The following is a 20,130-nucleotide window of genomic DNA, read 5'->3' as shown; positions in this document are numbered from 1 at the left end:
AGTCCCCCGGATCCAGTCCGTACCCAACCCAGATGATGGATCGGCACCTAGAGAGGACTTCTACAGCCCTGAACGTCAGCGGAGACCACGTCAACTAGATGAGTCCCAGAGACGGATCCCCAGTGAAGACCTCGTCACCTAGACGGCTCTCGGCACAAGACCATGGGAACCAGATGAGTCCTCTGCGTCTGGCCAGAGGAGAACTGGCCCCACCGACTGAGCCTGGTTTCTCCCAAGGTTTTTTTTCTCCATTCTGTCACAGGTGGAGTTTTGGTTCCTTGCCGCTGTTGCCTCTGGCTTGCTTGCTAATTTTCAAACGATATCGTATACTATTTAAACTGAACTGAGCTGAATGATGACATCATTGAATTCAATGATGAACTGCCTTTTACTGAAAATTGAGTGTTTACTGTTGCCCTTTTGCATTATTGATGCACTATTTCCTATTTAATACTGTACAGCCGCTTTGTCACAATTCTGTATTGTTACAGAACTTGACCAAGCCAAGTGGCACAAGGCGTGTAAACAAGTGGACCTGCACCAATGCGGGATACATGCTAAGATGATGAAGATGGGATGAAGTGTGTTTCTCTCTTGTGTGTGTGGACACACTGCTGGAAAAGAGAGTTCTGGGCATTTCACAGTTAGGGTACAACGGGGCTAAAGGCACCCTCTAAACCACTAGATGGCAGAAAAACTTGCCGTAGCACTTTCCAAAACATCGGCTTTTCAAAATGCACGTAAATTCGACTGATCCTTGATGTAATCGCGGGCAGCAGCGCAAAGTTGATTCTGTGCTTCTATATTAAATTATTATGGGATCTCCTTCAATACTTTCAGGATCTTTACTTTTTTTTTAATGATTTTGTTTCTGAATTTAAAAATATATATATTTTTATATTAACATTTTAATGACAGTACATTTATTGAACAAAAAAATATCAAAATCTATCAAAATAATCAAAAAGAAAATAGTACAAACTTTGCTAAAGTGATTATTTTGAACAAGTATTAACTTAGAAATCATTATAAAAAAACACTATTGTAGTGAAAGTATTTGTATCAATACTGTGTGCCTTTTGCCTTTTTTTTCTGCAGTTCTAAAACAATTATTTACATTATACTAATGGTTTTGCTTACATTTAGATAGAATTACCATGCATGTCCATTTCACACTAAGCAACAAATATTCAACAGTATAACTGAATTCACATTTGTTCAATATAATTGTAGAATTCGGAAGGGGGGTTGGGTATCCCTACCAACTGTATAGACATGAATGTGAATGGAGCAGAAGAAAAAAATAGCTATTGTACCCTCAGCCAACCTCGTTTTTTTTTGTAAAGTGAACTTAAAGACATTCAGTTCATTTTAGGGAGACATGAGCATGTCTGCGAGAGACAAAAAAACTTCTGTTTCTCAATTTATGCTATGCTGCTTTCTAGCCTACTATTCTTATTTGCACTGTTTAAATTGTATGCAGCAATGCTGCAATTCTTTTGCCAACAGCTACAAAAGGAAAACTGTCAGAATAATAAGAATACAATTTGTATTCCTCATTTTATATTATTTTCATTTTCAACTGAGTCTGCTTTAGTATTATTTTTTATTAGTGCTTATATTTTACAAAACAGTACTATTTTTTTATTTTAATGTTTTTAACTGAGATGGTATAACAATTATTAAAACAAATGTACAGATTTAATTTGCATATTATGTATTATTTACATAAGAAACATGCAGACATGCAATAAATAAATGTATTTCTGATCACTATAAAAGGTTATTTAAAGCTATACTAAACATATTCATCCAACACTGATTTGTGTAATGCACAGATCTATGTTGAAATTTGATGTTTTTCACCTGTTACTACAGTTAGCACAGTCAATGGTCAATTTTCGGGAGGGATGCAAAAACGACAATTTATCATATTCACTCCTGCACTGAAATGGCTGCATGGACAATAAAGGTTTTACTCAAGTCCTGAATGGACTGTATACAGAAAGCTAGTAAAGAACGATCCTTTTAACATCACTGAAGTTGATAATTATTTAACTTTAACCAACAAAGCTGCCCAATGAATCTGTATCTATAAAATTTGTATTTGTGATATATTAAGTAATGTAACAATATAGACATTTAGCATAGATATAAATCTGTTAAAAGTATAACATTCTAAAAGACTGTGTAGCATAGAGTAAAACAAAAGCACAGGCTCACAGTCTTGACATTTACTAAACAGTTTGAATAAGTACTACTAAGCTTGCTTCTGTGAATATCAATTATTTTAACTAGTGTATTTCTTAGATTATCCACTGACTCATCAAATCTAGCCTATTGGCAAGGCAAAGATGACTGCTACTCACGAAAATTGATCAAATGGTAATTAAAGCACCACTTAAGGGTCAAAACCTGCGAATGCATTTTGCAGCAGCAGTACCCACGGATGTAAAAAGTTCATTCTGGTTAAACACCATCTGAAAATAACAGATGTTTGTGTGAAATGTTTAGTTTTAGCAACTTGTGGGTGACACTCACAGTGTTCATCTAAATGTATATCACTCACTACAATTTATTTGCCTCATTATACACTTGTTTTGCAAGTGTCTTTCTTCTCTTTAGAGTACCAAAAATTAGGACTCCAATGATTCTCAAAAGGGTCAAAAGTGCAGTATAATGTAAAAATTCCTCTAAATAAAAAACTGAACAACAATGTCCTAAATTAAAGAGGCATTTGGTCTATTCAGAAAGACATTTTCAAAGGAAGCTGATTAAGGTCTTTTCTATGGTTGTTGCTGAAACAGGGAATCTTACCAATGAGAGAATTCAAGGAAGAGTATGAGCTGACTCTCCTCATCTTGTCGATAGTTTCAAAGGAAAGGAGGTATTCATCATTATCAGGGCTGCCCAGAGTACTGCTGGCACTGCTGCTGGTGCTCAGGTTCCCTGGAGAGAATGCTGCCGGACCACCTAGAACATACAATAAAGATAAGCATTGTTAGGAATAGGGGTGGGCGATATGACAAAAAAAAAATCGTATCACGATACAATTTTATTTTTCACTTATAATAAGGTCCTATTAATAGTGCAATATCTCCTGCAGTTTAGCAGCATGATTTTATGACAGTCACACTGACTTTGTACACTGTTATGAAAAGTATAAAAAAACGTTGAACATTTTAGGCTTAATGTTGTAGAGTTTGACTCACCCTCCTCATTGAGATTGAGGTTCTGAAGGCTCTTATTGAGCGTTCGAGCAGTGGTGGCAGCTCTTAGGTTCGTATAGGAGTTCACTGACCGTAAACGAGGGATGGCAGGACTGTCCCTACCTGGGGTAACATTTCCTGTCTCTACACACACACACACACACACACACACACACACACAAATCAAGGTCAGCAACAGCTGAAACATCAGATAAACAGCAGACCATGACTATGGTTTTATATGTGGCATATATCTACAGACAGACAGCTAGATAGATAGCACACTGTGCAGTATACATCACTGTAAGTAGCATGTTTGCATTCTGTTAAAAAAAAAAAAATCCCTTCATTTGTAACTGCTGTTGAGACTATAAATCACTAAGAAATGTATTGTCCATCTAAAACAGTTTTAAGTAACTACCTGTGGAATTTGCAGGTGAGGGTACAGCATAGTTTTTCTCTTCCTCCATGAACTGCAGAGCCACAGTACAGAAATTACTCTCATACTGCACCACTAGGTGACTAAGAGCAACAACCAGCTCCTAAACATGACAAAAAACAAACAAACAAACAAACAAACAAAAAAACAAGTAAATAAAAGTTACTGAATATGAACAAGAATCATAGCAGCTCATCATGAGCCAACCAAGATGAACAGGTTACTGCAGGTCAACATGAGCCAATGCAATTAATCTAGAGGGATGCAGCTACCCCAACTATAATTTTTTTGACCACATCACTGCTATGGTAATTGCTATATACAGGAAATTTACACTTCTCAAATGGATTCTTCTGCAGGCCAGAAGGAACAAGCTTAGCTTTAAACGGGTCATAAATGAAGAATCAAAATGTTCTTGATATTTACACACAGAGGTTACTCTACTTACTGTCAAAACTAATTCCCTAGTTTAAAACGTGAATTATTCTTTTCTACCCCTTTAAAATGCCCGGATTTGAAATCCGGAGAATCATGATTACATGAAATTTCATTTCAGCCATTCATCAAACTAAAATGCAGTCAACCAAACACTGAAGTTACACAGCTTAATTTTAAATGTCCGCTGTAAAATCAGCATGCAGAACCCAAACATACATATTTTTGCATGAGAAGGATGATGTTTTATGCAGATATTGGAACACAATTGAAGTACAAAGCCTTCTTTACATAATGAAGAATAGTTTAGCAATCAAATGTCACATGGCAAAAATGGAAACTTTTGGATTCTTGTGGAATGAAGGAGGCTTGTGAGCCCAATGCAGTTTCAGTTTTGCTTTAAATAAATTTATTTTAATGTGAAATTTTGTTTGCTGTTTATGATGAATGCCACTATAGCCTAATTTATGTTTTATTTTATAGTTTGATATATAATTTTATAGCTACTTATTTTTCATTCTTGTTCTGTTCTGAATACTGTTAAATTTAAAGAATTTGTTGTGAAGTGAGGCGAACTAAATAGGCTATATAGTGTTTATAAAGTCAGAATGTAAATGTTTTGTTATATTTACTGGTATTTAATATACATTTAAATTAATGTAATTGTTTGCAAATACAAGGTTAACACATGTTTTTGGAGCAACATTTTCTCTTTCATGAGACAGCTTCCTTTTTTTGGCCGGTTATGTTGCTCCATGTCATAGCCTTGCTGTTCCAAATATCAAAAAACACAAAAAAATGTAAAGGAGAATGTGGATGCAGTGTGATGAAATTAGCCAATCACCGCAGTGGAAGTTTACCTCCATTTCTGCAACAAAAAAAGGTTACGGCCCTTGAATTTAACCGTTTCACAAAAAGTAAAAACCTGAAACTACTTTTCATGACCCATTTTTTAAGGATTGTTACACAGACTTGGGCATATGTAAAAATGGCACAAACTACAGTTATCATATCAGCCTGGAGAGTTTTGTCAGTGTCAGGACACATCAAGTGCACTGATTATGGAATTGTCTCTATAGGGGGTCGCACGCTGGATGAGAAGCACAGTGCTGCGCAACATCTTTAAAACTTGAACACACTGTTTTGTATGAGTGTACGCCACTGATTATGTGAGTGCCCCTCTCATACATTGATGAGCTAAAACATTATGACCAGTCATAAGTAAAGTGGATACTGTTAATCATCTCCTAACAAGGTCACATGTAAAGGTCTGAGTAATTTATATGCTAAATGAATCAGTTCATGTAGCCAATGGACAAATCGCCAGGAATAAAGATCTGAGTCACTTTGACAAAGGCCAAATTGTTGTGGCCAGACGGCTGTCAGAGCATCTCTAAAACAGTCCGGCTTATGAGGTGCTCCTCGTCAGCATTTCTGAGAACCTGCCAACAGTGGTCGGAGGAGGGACAAACCACAAACAGGTGCTCAGTGATGGTAGAAGGTCTATGTGGTGACAATTTTAATGATGGACCTGTGTAGATGCAGACTATGTAGAGTGCCCATGATGACCCCTGTACATAGCCGAAAGCCCTTAAAATGGGGGCATGAACAACAGAACCTTGGAGTGGTGGAAGAAGGTTGTCTGGACTAATGAGTCCTGTTTTATTTTATATCACCTTTACTAGGGGATGTAATGGCACTAGCATACAGCGCAGGAAGATTACAAACTGGTCAAAGGACTGTGATGCTCTGGGCAATGTTCTGCTGGGAAACCCTTTTTCCAGCAATTCATGTGGACATCAATTTGGAATGCCACCTACCTAAACATTGCAAACCAGGTACATCCTTCATGGTAATGGTATTACCTGATAGCAGTGGCCTCTTTCAGCAAGATACACTACACTGCATATATTGTTCAGGAACTGTTTAAAGGAACATAATCTGTGGGATGTGCTGGAGCAACCAATACAATCCATGGCAGCTCAACCTTGCAACTTCAAGACATGAAGTATGTACTACTAATGTCTTGGTGCCAGATGACACAGGATACCTTCAGGAGTCTTGCACAGTCCATGACCTGGAAGGTCAGTGCTGTTTTGGTGGCACAAAAAGGACCAACAGCATATTAGACAGGTGGTCATAAAGTTTTGGCTCATCTGTGTAGTTTTCCATTAAATTAAATTTGTCCCTAATTGTTGTTAATATACAAAATGACTTCACCATAGTCTTAAAGTGTACTGTGCATTTTTCAGCAAAATGTTTGTCTTTCTGTGCCTTAAATAAAGTTTGTATGCTTCATATAGATAGCTATAATAAGCAGATAACCTTCTCGTCTGGTGTCTGAGGCCTGAAGACCATGCACATGCAAGCACAGCAATAGTCATGGCTCACTGTGAAGGCCATAATCCTCTGATACTGCCTTTAAATCTGGAAATAAAGTAGCCCTTAGGTTAAGGCAAAGTGAAGCTATTATACAGATCTACACATACACACACACACACATCACCGACACCAACACCAAAGGCACAAAGAGCAAGTAGCAGGGAATACAGGCCATTACTGACTACAAGACTGCATCTAAGCCTGGCAACAGTGATTTTTCCCATCAGATGTGTTGAATGACTTCTATGCACTGTTGCATAGAATGCACTTAACACTCCTAGACACTCCTAGTCAGATGCTCAGGGACAGTGCAGTCCTATTTTCCTGTGGCATTTGCACACATCCTTATGAAGCTCTTTAAGATGATTTTTAAAACCACATTATGTTTTCCTCCATATTTAATACCCTATAGTTTATAGAAAATGCCCTTGGCCTGTTTTTTTCTTGCCTGGAAAACAAGGACACCTACTGAAGAATATTGTTCACTGATTTCAGCTCAAAACTAAACAACCGTTCCTTAAAAGCTGACTAAAAAGCTGGACAACCTGGCCCTGAACACTTTTCAGTGTAAACTAGACTATATAAATGGACTACATAACAGAGAAACCACAGAGGATTTCGATTGCCTGCAAGACCTACAGCACAATCATGCTTTGTACCAACATTCTTTAGACCCAGGGCTCTACAGTGCAACAATTTCAGTCGCATTTGAGACTAAAAACTACTGCATGCTACTATGAAAAAAATATTTAGGAGCACCAGTGCGACTGACCCGTTCAGAATATTTGTGTTAGCGCTGAGGGGAGCTTCAAAGGTTTCTATGTGTTTTTGCAATGTTGAGTAATGCATCACAAACATATCTCACAAAAGTGTAGAGAGAATGTAATTAAAAGAGTCATTGTGCAGTGTAGAGAGCTTCGTTGATTATAATGGAACTTTGTGAAATCGCGATGAACTAAGATGAGTGACAGCTTTTAATGATTTTTAGGGAGTTTGTAAATGAGATACTGATTTAATAGAACAGGCTAATAAACAATGTCATATGACTTACATTGTCTGACTATAACACTATTGCCTGATTTTGCTCTATCAAAAATAGTTTGAAACAAAGTTACAGCTGAGCTGCTATGCATCTCCAATCAAATACAGCATTGTTTAGTGTATGAATAAACATGCATTTTTAAATGAATCTAGCGAGTCAATGATTTAATTTCCTATTCATAAAGACAGTCAATTGCTTTATTCCTGAATGAATCAGTCATTCAAATGAATCAAATGAATGAATGAATTCAGTAATTAAAGCAGTGACTTATCGCCACCTACTGTTCCATGTAATTTTTAAAGTATCTTTTCAGTTATTTAAATCATTTAATATTTCTGTATACAAAATTTTATGTGTTAAAACATTAATCTTAACATGAATTTATGAATCATGTCACCTCTGAGCCTCATTAAACATTTGAAAATACACCTACAGGCCACTTTTGTGCCACCTCAGAGTACAAATTAATTTTGTTAATACTGATTTAATTTGACCGGTAACTTATTCTTATTTTACTTGTTCTTATTCTATTGTCAATTCAAGACCTCAAACATCTACAAGGCCATCAGCAGTGACAGGGACCCCTTGAATTTCATTGACTTTTTTGCAAGCAATGTTGAATGGAAAAGAAGATACTGGATCATTCAGGCCAGGTCATACAGACAAGAGCTACTTCCCCCAAGACGTAATACCCTCTTGCCCTCTGCTCTTCAGAGGCTGTTATCACATCACTGTTGTACTGGTGTTGTAATATACAGTGTCAAATTTCCAAAATATTTTTATGTAAAATCTGAGCCAGGATCCGTAAGAGAAACACAATGTTGTTCACTCATTTAATGTAAACATATGGTTGACGATAAATAAAAATGGCAATAATTGCTGACATGACTTGAAAACATGTTTGGACAAAAGAATGGGAGCAGAATGTCACTCACTGTCAATCACTATATGAAAAAAAAAAAAAAAAAATCATAAACAATCTCCAGTTCCAAGAGGCAGAGTTCTTTGCATTAGAACAGACTTAGGACTATGATAATGAAGTTGTTGATGGTAGGAAAAAAACCTTAATGAAATTCCAATAAACTTGCCTTCCTCACTATGGGACTTCCATCATTAATGAGTTGTGCTAGCATCATTGCCACATTATGATCAATGGTGGTAGAATGATCGGTTCTCTCAGCAGAATTCCCCACAAATGTACCCAAAGCAAACACAGCTGCACACCGCACCTGCCAATGAGACCAACACAAAGTATAAATGAACTGAACAACAGCACTGGTCAGGGTTATGGCATAAAGGTAGCACTGTTTTGAGCACACATAAAGGGAATCATTTTGAGGTACATATAATAGACTTGGGTGTACACAAAACAGAAAAACAGAGAAAACAAGAAATGTAATGCATTATTACAGATTAAAGTTACCGGTTAAAGATCTGAATTTGCAAGGCACTGTAAATGTAAACCATAAAAATATATAAAACAAATCTAAAATATGCAAGATCTTCAAGATTTAGACTGCAAAATTTCAGAACCTCTGGTATAGGATCAGACAGGAGACTGTAGAGCTTCTCATGGGCACTATCTCGAACTCCACACCAGCGTGCAGAATCAAAGTTCTGCCAGATTCGGCCCAAGCAGATTGCCACCCACTGCCTCAGAAGAGGATGAGGGTCACTGAGCTGCTCCAGACAAATCGCAATCAGGTTACCCTGCAGACATGCTTCCTGATGAAAAGAAAGAACAATGATTTTTTTGTTGGTTTGAAGATTATACTACAAGTTCTGATAAGATATTTTATATTTGTTAAACATAACCTTGCAAAACAATAATGCTGCTCAAAACATCCTATTATATTCATAATTACTTTTCAAGTTTTTTGTAAATCTTAGTTTAACAACTGCTTGGACCTTAGAGACAACTTAAGGTAAGCTCACACTAGGGGTGGACGATATGGCAAAAATATCATATCACAATTTTTCTCAGAAATATCACAATTTTATCACAATTCTTTGTCAGGTTGGTTTTACTATTTTGCAAGTTGACTGAGCAGTACAGGCAAACTGATTTCCCTTTTTAAAAAAACAATGTTTGTCATTATTTTATCTTTGTATTAAAAAATAAGAACAAAGATAAACATTACAAATAAACATAATACAAATAAAACAAATAGTGCTTTATTTGTCAGGTACAGAAGGTGCATTTAGCAGTAGCATTCAAGAAACTGAATTAACTAATATATACTTCTATGCTATATACATCAATCGTACATTTATTCTTATTAAAGCAACTGTATTAAAAGTTCTTCAATCAAGAGCAGTGAGTGATTTTTCTCTTTGTGTTTTGTTGTTTTATTAACATCAAAAGAATAGTTCACCCAAAAATGAAAATTCTGTCATCTGTCTGTTAATTCTGTCATAGTGTTTTATTTGTATACCACCATTTATTCACTCTCAGGTTGTTTTAAACCTGGATGAGTTTCTTTTTTCTGTTAAACGTTATCTATTTGATAATTCCTATTATTAAATTCAATAGGAATTAAATTAAATTGTCAAATTGGTTACCCACACTTTTCAAAATATCTTATTTTGTGTTTAGCACAAGAAAGAAATTAATACAGGTTTGGGACAACATGAGAGTGAGTAAATAATGACAGTCAGGTCTAGGTGCACTAGAACACGCATATGAAATGCTTAACTGGCAAGAATTTAAAGTAAATAATGTACTTTTTTGATTGTAAATAAGTGCAGTATCCTGTGAGTGTAACTCTATGCTGAGTTAACACTGATGTGAATGTATGTTGCGGTGTACAGTATATTGATACGGAGGCCCCAGAACTGCAGCTGACAGAATAGCACAATACTACAATATTTCTCCAAAACGCAGATCGTGAAGACATTTTTATCGTCCACGATTAAAAATCTTCATATCGCACACCCCTAGCTCACACTATACAACTTTTGTTTAGATTTTCAAGATCTGCGACAAAATCTGTAGACTGTGGCCAGATCAGCGCTTGTTGTGGTTGCCAATGCTAGTTAGGTATGAGCAGGTTAGTGACACGATTTGAGCCTGCCCCGAGTAATCATAGCTACGATATTGATAGTCAATGCCTCTTGACTAAATGTCTTGTCATTTGTACACCTCGTCAGTGCTGTGTTATGTAGTTTTTGCACTGCTATGACAAGATGATGAGAGATGTCAAGAAATCTTGTTGTGAGTGTGAGCACCACAGGAATTAAAGTAGTCTTACAGTCCTGCAGTGTGAGCTTGACGCATGTGTCGCTCCATTGCTAGATTAGACAGACAGACAGATAATATGTGCTGATTCTTTGCCACATTCGTCATCTTGATCTCCACCTGTTTTGGTTTCAGTTTCATGTGTTATACCTGTCCTGTGTTGTAGTTGTTGACAATGACAGCAAGGATGAAGACTGCCATGGTTCGATGCTCAGCCTGGATAAAAAAAGAAAGAAAGTTACTTGACATGTGGCCAAGTATGGTAACCCATACTCAGAATTTGTGTTCTGCATTTAACCCATCGGAGTGCACACACACAGCAGTGAGTAGTGAATACCCACTAACCCAATAACAACTCAACCAAAAATAAATTATTTAAAATGTAATTAACATTGTCTGTATTATTTTCACTGTCCACCCATGATTTGATTGGTCAAAAGTAGACAAAATTCCAATGAAGGAACAAAGAATAGTCTGAACTCTGCAAATATGGCAATGCAGATGAAGTAAACAAAACAGATTTTGTTTTGAACAAAGTGGAAAATGATTCAGTGCCATCTGTAAGATACTCACAGGCATGTATGGGTCAGCCAGCACCGACAGGAAATACTTGTGTCCATTGTCTTTTACAAGATCAGCTTGGCATGACTACAAAAAAGAGAAAGAGAAAGAGCAGGAGGGAGAGTAGGCGAGTGTAAAAGAAGGAATTGAAGGAGTGACAAAAATGTTACAAAACACCATCCTGACTGCTGACAACAGTTTCTCCCAATCTTGCTGTCTGATATAAACCTCTTACATCTGCGTTTTCTCTGAGTCAGAGTTGTAAAACACTTACATACTCCTCTAATGAAAAATGAACTACAGCACGTGAGACACATCACTGATACCAATAACAAAATAACAGAGAGAGAGAGATGGAAAAAGGCTAATATTTAACATTCAAACAGAATGTGTGTTGGAGGATAGTGTGGGCAAGATGGAAAGGGCAAGTTGTATGCCTGCTTGTGCTTTCCATTTCATCTGATGAAATTTTAAGTGCCATGTGCTATTGTGAACACACCAATGACACATACTGACCACTCTATATGATCCAAAAAGGGCTTAACCCTTAAAGTGTTCAAAACCTGTATGAGTTTCTTTCTTTTGTTAAACACAAAAGTAAATAATATGAAGAATGCTAGTAGCCACAGATTTCCATTGTATAAATAGTAATAATAATTAAAAATAATAATAATAATAATAATTATATTGCATGAGTAAAATTATTCATACAGGCCTGGAATGATATAAGGGCGAGTAAAAGATGACAGTTTAATTTTTATGTGAACTATTCCTTTAAAATGGCATGACTAAGACCCCCTATCCCCATTTCATTCTACTGTGCTAAGTCCAACTGTCTTTGCAAGCAAACACGCCAGGATTGACGTCAGTACTTTGGAAATGGTGCTTGTACGTCTCCTGACTAAAAGGAGTTTTGAATTGCCGCAGGTGTCAATGAGATCTGAGAGCAATGATCTCTGCATCAGAGTTGTGAAAAGCTGTGCATCTGGGTCTCTTTTCTCAAAGAGTAAATAAAAATAGAATGAATAGATTTAGTTGGGATTTAGTTTTAGTTTTCAGTTTAGATTAGGTCAATTTACAGGGTCTCGTTTACAGGCTGAGTTTGGCCTTTAATATCCATTAGCTAGAGTTGCTGTTGGATGCCAATCATAATTCATATCTTAGTTTTTACAGAATGTCATATATTTTTCTTTAAAGAAAAATGCGTTTTCAGTAGCCAGATCAGCAGCATTAGAGAGTGCTGATTTGAGTTTCGATTTGAGTGCTGCAGTCTCTGTGAGGGATGTGCGTGAATGATCATCTATCTCCGCAGGTGTCTTAACCACTACTGTCAGAGACAGATGGCAAACCACTTTCATTTCCACTTCCCTTCCAGACTCCAACGTACAAAAATACACTCAATGTTCAAAGATTATCTTCTATGATAAACAAAGTAATATTATTTTCATTTAAATTAAAAATCTTTTGAAATAACATGCACAGATGAATCATTCTCTAGACCAGGAAAAATGTGCAATAAAAAGAGAACTGGATCAAGACTGACCTCATGTTGATTTTTTATTTTAATTTTTTTACAGACTGTAAACATTGATCTCTGACGGTCTCTCAGAAAATCTTTTATGGATTTAGCAAAAAACAAAAAAACAAAAAAAAACAAACAAAACAAAACAAAAACAAAACAAAGAATATACAAAAATAATACACACTTCTGAAATCCTAAAGAGCACTTTCATCTGTTTATATTCCTTCTTTGTCTTTTTTTTTTTTTGAACATTACTTAAAGCTGTGCTGAGAGGAATTTAACTCAGACTTATCTGACTTATCTGAGAAGCTGAGTCTGATCTGTACATAAATTGTATTGATCAGTTAGTAACTCACATAAAACAGCTCGATTTATCCATTAATTCATGGAGGAACAATATAATATAAATAACACTGTACAAGCCAACAAACAGAGAACACTTAGCATTAAAGAATATAGTTTGTACTATAATATTTAAGTTTACAAAATCACATTTTTCCTTTTCTTAATTAAATTTAAACTTGTTATACAGAAATGCATAAGATAAGAATAATATTGTGACTACAGAATTTTTGCATATAAATTTTAGCTTTGTTTTAATGATAATTTTTTTTGTTGTTTTAATCAACTCAATGTTTGGTAACTGTCAGCCTTCATTTTCAATAACCTATCTGAAAATTAACAGCTACTATATATATATATATATATATATATATACACACACACACATATACACACACACACACACACACACACACACACACACACACACACACACACACACACACACACATATATATATATATATATATATATATATATATATATATATATATATATATATATATAAATATAAACAAGCAATATTATGTTTGACATTATATTATTATTATTACTATTATTATTATTATTATTATTATTATTATTATTTAATCTTGGAATATCACTTTTTATGGCTTCAATACTAAGAGGTTTTTATCTGGTCATTAGTATCTAAATGATTTTAATTGTTCTGAGAATCATGTGGAATTCTGAATAAAAACAAGGGATAAAATGCTTTACTTACACTATCTACAGCCAAGATCTTTGCCCATATGAAGACCAAAAGAGGCCTGAGCTCTCTTGCTGAACTCTGCAACAGTTTCAACACATACGGAAAAATCCCCACTGAAAGAGCCTGCAGAGAGCAAAAAGACAGAGTGAGAGGCAAAAAAGACTACAGGATAACACAAGACAGCTGAATGTTTTCTGCCATATAACTTTATGCTGCATAAAGTGTACCTAACATCATCATCATAATAATAATAATAATAATGACTATGATAATAATAATAATAATAATAATACATTTTATTTAAGGCACCTTTAAAATCACTTAAGGTCATTATCTAAAGGCTACTGTATGTAAAAGTAAGTAAAATCTCACAAAAAAAAATCTCAAATCTAAGTGTATCTCACCAAACTGACGGCCCAAGGGCCCAGGTCCAGAAATCGCCCCAACAAATCCAGTGCCCTCAGTCTGTGTACCTGACTTAAGAGAACCTGAGAGAAACCAGATGGGAGAACATCAGCAGTCAGTAAGTCAGTGGAGTCAGTAAGGAGCAGATGACATTGATATGTGTGTCAGTGTGTGACTCTACAGAATGTCTAAACAGATGAAATACAGGAAGAGGGGCAAACAGCCTATTATAACTGCATTGACCTATTGAAGATGATGTTATAGCTTAGGTTGTTATGACCCATTAGGGAGTTTTAGGTATTTAAAACACCACACACCATCAGAATTCACCAAATGTCCCACACCCACACAAACACAAAAACAGGCAGACATACTTTCACACACACAATGGGAACAACTAATATATTCATTTTGAACAGGTGCTCAGGCTCACATACAATCCCTGCAGACTGGCACAAGCTAATGACTGCCCACCGGTGTGTTTGTGTGTGATTCATTAACATTTATGTATGCAATGTCAACTCTAAAGCTAAAAATAATTATTTGGTTTGAATAGGGCAAGATTTACTTTAGTAATATTAATGACCATGCATATATGATATTAAGTATAAAATGAATACAAGTTTCTGGATTTATGTTGATGAAGGGATATTTAAGCTTTATTTTTAGGGATATGGGTGAACAAAAATTTTAAGCATTTAAACATAAGCCTTTAGATCAAAAGGATTGAGCATAAAATGAGTTAAGCAGAAAATTAGTTAAGTGTATTTTTTTGTTTTTTGTTTTTGTTTTGTTTTAAATATCAGTTTTAGTTTTCATATTTCAGCATTTTAAAACTCTGTATATGTGGGTATGTATTTAAAGCATCTAGATACTGTGGCACACACTCTCAGCATGGTGAGGGGGTCCGGATATAGGCCTGCCCAGAGACAGAACCGTGCTGTGTGTAAGGAGCGCAACAGAAGGACTGCCCACCTCAATGCCCACACAAAAACACGCACAAACTCCAAAATGCCTGCAATCTCCTGCCAAAACAATATGCCACCCTGCCACAAAGGTATTAATAGATCGCAGGGTCACGTCAAATCATGGACTGTGAAAATTCTCAGCATGCACCTTGGCTATAACAGGGCGTTCCTTAATACCCTGAGAAATGCCTATGGACAGAAGGAAGGAAGGAAGGAAGGAAGGAAGGAAGGAAGGAGTGAGATGAAAGAATAGAGAGAAATGGAAGAAGTGGGAGGAATATGAGGGAGGTCTGTTTTTCTGACTCTGGCCAAATGGAAGATTACTCAGCACTTACAAGGTTTTACACATACACACGTGTGTACAAGTGTGACTGGCTGCTGAGTTTAAGATAAGTGTGAAAATATGAGCCCATCTGTGAAGAGTCCAGAACTCTTAAAGAGATACACAGAAATATTACAAAAACCTTATTTGTCTCAATACAAGCAGTAGGAAATTTTTGATAAATCTGGTCAGAAAGCAACTACATAACAGTTTATATATTATCAGTTCTATGCATTCCCTGGGAATCAATTTAATAACATGGTTGTTTATAGTGCCATGCTCTAATGTCTGAGGTAAACAAACATGCACAGCAAGATTTAAGCGTAATTTAATTTACATTACATTACATTATATATTTTGAAAGCTTACTAAAGAAACTGTGAAAAGAACACTGTAAAAGACATCAAACATTCAGAAGTCTAAGCAATGGTGCATGTATGTACACTGTAAAAAAAAACATGTTAATAACATAAAATAAACTGTGTGGATGTGTCTTTAAGAACAATAAATAAGAGTTTAGGTCCAACCATAATCAAACACACCTGCCTGTAGCTTTCTAGTGATCATGAAGACATTGAAGAAATGGCCATTAACCGGTTAATAACGTTCTTTTATCGTTCTATTTAATATTTGATATTTGCTGTCAGCCAATCAAGAATTCAAGTAGTACGGCCTATGCAAGTCCAACGAGTGAAATGCTTGTGCTCAGCTGTCAACTTATCATAGGTAAGTTGCAATGGCAATGCAATAGCGTTAGAGTTTTTTAAATTTCTTTTAAAAAAAAAATATACTTTAATATCTTTAAAGCGTTAACATTTGTTCTTTTATTTAGTAGCCTACATTTGGCCAAAATATAGAAAAGTTGATGATATAGAAAGCTGTATTGCTATGACTAAAGCGCAGCATCTCTTCCTGTTTTTTTTTTCTTAAAGAAAACGATATACTTTGTTATTATTATTATTATCTAATATATTATTATCTGTAATATATTATTATTATTATTTTTTTTTTTAAATAACGTTATTAACCAGTATTTTTTTCCACTCAAACCGGTTTCGGAACGTTAATAATACAGACTGCAAGATCAAAAATGGTAAAATATCGATTCTGCTCGGAGTGAACTGACTGAATTTTTTTTTCATTTTCAAGCCCTGAGTAAAAGTACAGTAACCACGTTTTCTGGCATATTGATTACCACAGTATAACCAGTTTTACTACAAATACTATGGTTAAACTATGCTTGGTATAGCAAATTTAATTTGTAATTACCATAACTATAGGTTTACCTATAGTAACCATGCTTTTTTGGTTTTATTTGTAGTAAAACCATGGGCAGTTTTTGTAAGGGTGATTAAAGTGTCCTTACAAAAGCATGAATCACTGAAACAAGCCGATCTTAAACTAATCCCAAGGTGTTTCATGTTGGTGTCGACAATGAAACATTAGCATACTGCCCACCCACTTGTTACATGTGCAGACCTGGGAAAACTTTTTTTCAAAAAACGAAATTTCTTTGCAAAGTCCGCTCAAATAATGCACCGATAGGAAATTTCTATGTAGTATTGTTCCTGTTCACAGTAACGCTACTATGTTATGCTGTAGTAAAGCTGAGCTCTGCAGTGCTGGTAAAATGACGCTAACCTCTCATTCACTGATCTGCTTCCACTGTGCTTTGCTCATATGCTCTGATAAAAATAGCTTTGTAGGACTATACAATATTTGGATAATTACTGTAGTTTAAAAAGTTATATCTGATTCTGCTGCATAGAACTAAATAAAAATAATATATTAATATTTAATATTATATTTTCTGTCTATTTTATTGTGTTATTTTCAGTTAAAGTGTGGTTAATTTATTGGCTTATTATTTTACTGAGTGTTTTAAACTTAGTATCATTAAACCTATTGAGTTAAATTAAAAAGTATTACAAAATTACTTTATATTTAATAAAAAAAAAAAAAAAAAAAAGTAAATATTTATTATAAAGCATTTTTGGTTTCGGTTTTCGGTCAAGGGCATCAAGAATTTTCGGTTTCAGCCCATAATTTCCATTTCGGTGCATCCCTAGTATTTAGTTGTGTGCTGCATGCAGCTTGTAGGTCTCTGGTTAACCGAGTGACAGCAATATCTGTTCGCTCACAACGGTCTAGAAATGTGTCGATGAATAGTGAATGTTTGTCGTTGTTATTACTTGGAGTTATGATAAAGAGTAGAGCAATACGTTGGTGTACAAACTACAGTTCTTTATTAATAGGTTTCTGCATTGGGCTAACACATATACCATGGCTGTTTGGATGTTTACTGTAATGGTGATGGGCATTCCGTTTCCAACATGCGCTGCACGCCGTAGACCAATCACAACAGACTGGGTAGTCGGACCAATCACCGCAGATTAGCATCATGCAAAGGAGGAAATGAATCGTTAAGCGAATCGTTTGGCAATCGTCGAGCAAATAAGGCACAAATAAATGCATATAAGAAAATGAAAGTGTTTTTTGACCTTGCATGTATGTCAACCTGTTGTTGGGGACTCCCAAAACCAATATATGAACCTTTAATAATCCATAATAGGTGCACCTTAATTTGTTCAGGTGTGTTTGATTAGGGTTGGAGCTGAACTCTGCAGGACAGTGGCCATCCAAGACCGAAATTCTGCTCTATGCCGTAGACTATGCGTCAGTTTTTATTTATACTTCTGTGTCATTGTCCACACAATGTGCATTTACACATGCTGACCACTATCCTGCAGTGTCCACGGGCATGTTGCTGGTGTAACCCACAGTATCAAGGCAAAAGCCTAAGAAGCAGCAGCTTGTTGTGTGTACATTGTTGGGGAAGCATCAGCAGTGACAGTGGCAACAGATAATTTATTTCAAGTTACAAAAAAAGACAATGGAACAGGAGAAGATGGCATTCTTTCAATCTCCACAAAGACAGAACAACACTGTTTGTCACAGACAACTAATTGATGCATAATGTTGTATGATAAATGATAAGACACTTTTTCTGTGCTTTGTTTTATTTTAAATAAGAAGATTTTAAATTAAAGTATATTAAAGTACAAAAGTAAAGGTGCAAAAAACACAAAACTCAAATATATGTGGAGAGAGGGGTTCTAGCAGACCAATCAAAGCACTTGCGGTTTGCATAGAAAGTGTAGTAACATTTTTCAAGAGGTGCTACGTCATAAGCTACGCGACACACAGTCTACGGCGTAGGTTAGACGCAGAAATATAAAGACTTTAGGCTACCTGAGTTTGTGCTTCCCTCAACAGTCTCCAGCAACAGCGTCTCTACTAACAGCAAATCTGTTAAATTCATCTGCTACAGTAACACCACCATATTACCTCGCTTATGAGAAATGACATGTAGCTTTGTATATTCGTTTGTATCCTATTGTTTACTCTATTTATTTGCTTGGTCAGTGTCATTGTGGGTTTTGCTTCTTTTGCTGTTGTAGGCTGTAAGGGCCTTTAAAATAACTGAGATCATTTGACAAAGTGATATGGACATGTAATGCAATGTAATGGTTTGTACAGTTTTCCAAATTTGCATGTTGACTTACACAGATACAGTACCCAGCATGAGAGAATATGTGTGTGTGTGTGTGTGTGTGTGTGTGTGTTAAGGCCTGTTTACACCAAGGATGATAACTATAAAGTTAAAAAATAATAATAATTCTAACTCTATTACAACAGAAAAGTATTAATGGAATTACTGTCAGAACTTTTTTTTAACTGATGAGTGATTAAACCACTGAATCAGAATCAGGGTTGCCAGGTTTTCACAACAAAACCTGCTCAATTGCTGCTCAAAACTAGCCCAATCATGTTTCAAGGGTGATCCCCCATTAAAAATCACGTTTGGTGGGGTAAAATGGTAAAATTCGCATTCTGATTTTGGGGTTGATTCAACCCGCAAATATGAAAACAGTGTGAAAACTGCAGACTTGGCAACACTGGTCAGAATCCACTTAAAAGAGCTCAAGCATTTAAAACAGCAGAAGACATACCTGTGGTGTGCGATTATAACAAGCAATGTTACTGTTTGCTGATGTAGGCACTAATATAGAAAATCGTTATAGTTACTGTTTATGGTGTGAAAAGGCCTTTATACTACAACCTGAGGTTTATACTATACTATACTATACTATACTATACTATACTATACTATACTATACTATACTATACTCCTGAGGTTTGTGCTGAGTAAACAAGTCAATTTTCAACCATGCCAGTCACATCTGACAAGATGACACCAGCCCAAGAGAGAAGAATCATGGGACATGTAGTTCTGCTAGGGAGTGTCAATGGAATTTAGGGTAGTGCAGCAGTGTGACTGCAGCACCAGGGAGCTGGACCACAAAACCCTGCATTCAGTCACTTGTACACACTTTTTGTGTATTTTGTACTCATTCACACATCCCTTAGTAGTGCTGTCTCTGCAGTCAATATCTCTCTTTCTCTCTGCCTCTGAGTTTTATTTGCTTTTATTGCTCTCATAGAAGTGAACCTCACATCCTGCTGAATAAGCCCAAACAAGAGACTGCAAC

At 35.8% G+C, this 20,130-nt stretch overlaps 1 protein-coding gene across 5 annotated transcripts in view; it reads right to left on the bottom strand.

Annotated features, from left to right (window-relative positions):
* Positions 1 to 20,130, bottom strand: part of rptor (regulatory associated protein of MTOR, complex 1) — a 213,426-nt gene that overhangs the window by 54,813 nt on the left and 138,483 nt on the right. For all 5 annotated transcript variants that reach the window (XM_051111869.1, XM_051111865.1, XM_051111867.1 and 2 more), the window contains exons 13-21: positions 14,287 to 14,370; positions 13,895 to 14,005; positions 11,319 to 11,393; positions 10,896 to 10,961; positions 9,041 to 9,232; positions 8,596 to 8,736; positions 3,631 to 3,751; positions 3,213 to 3,353; positions 2,818 to 2,973 (exon numbers count right to left, since the gene is read on the bottom strand). In XM_051111869.1, the coding sequence (XP_050967826.1) occupies positions 2,818 to 2,973; positions 3,213 to 3,353; positions 3,631 to 3,751; positions 8,596 to 8,736; positions 9,041 to 9,232; positions 10,896 to 10,961; positions 11,319 to 11,393; positions 13,895 to 14,005; positions 14,287 to 14,370 (1,087 nt within the window). The remainder of the gene's footprint in view (positions 1 to 2,817; positions 2,974 to 3,212; positions 3,354 to 3,630; positions 3,752 to 8,595; positions 8,737 to 9,040; positions 9,233 to 10,895; positions 10,962 to 11,318; positions 11,394 to 13,894; positions 14,006 to 14,286; positions 14,371 to 20,130) is intronic.

Source organism: Labeo rohita, chromosome 6 (assembly GCF_022985175.1).
Source record: "Labeo rohita strain BAU-BD-2019 chromosome 6, IGBB_LRoh.1.0, whole genome shotgun sequence".
In the NCBI taxonomy this organism is placed as follows: domain Eukaryota; kingdom Metazoa; phylum Chordata; class Actinopteri; order Cypriniformes; family Cyprinidae; genus Labeo; species Labeo rohita.
The sequence above is the reverse complement of the archived record's forward strand: the minus strand, read 5'-3'. Positions and strand labels throughout refer to the sequence as shown.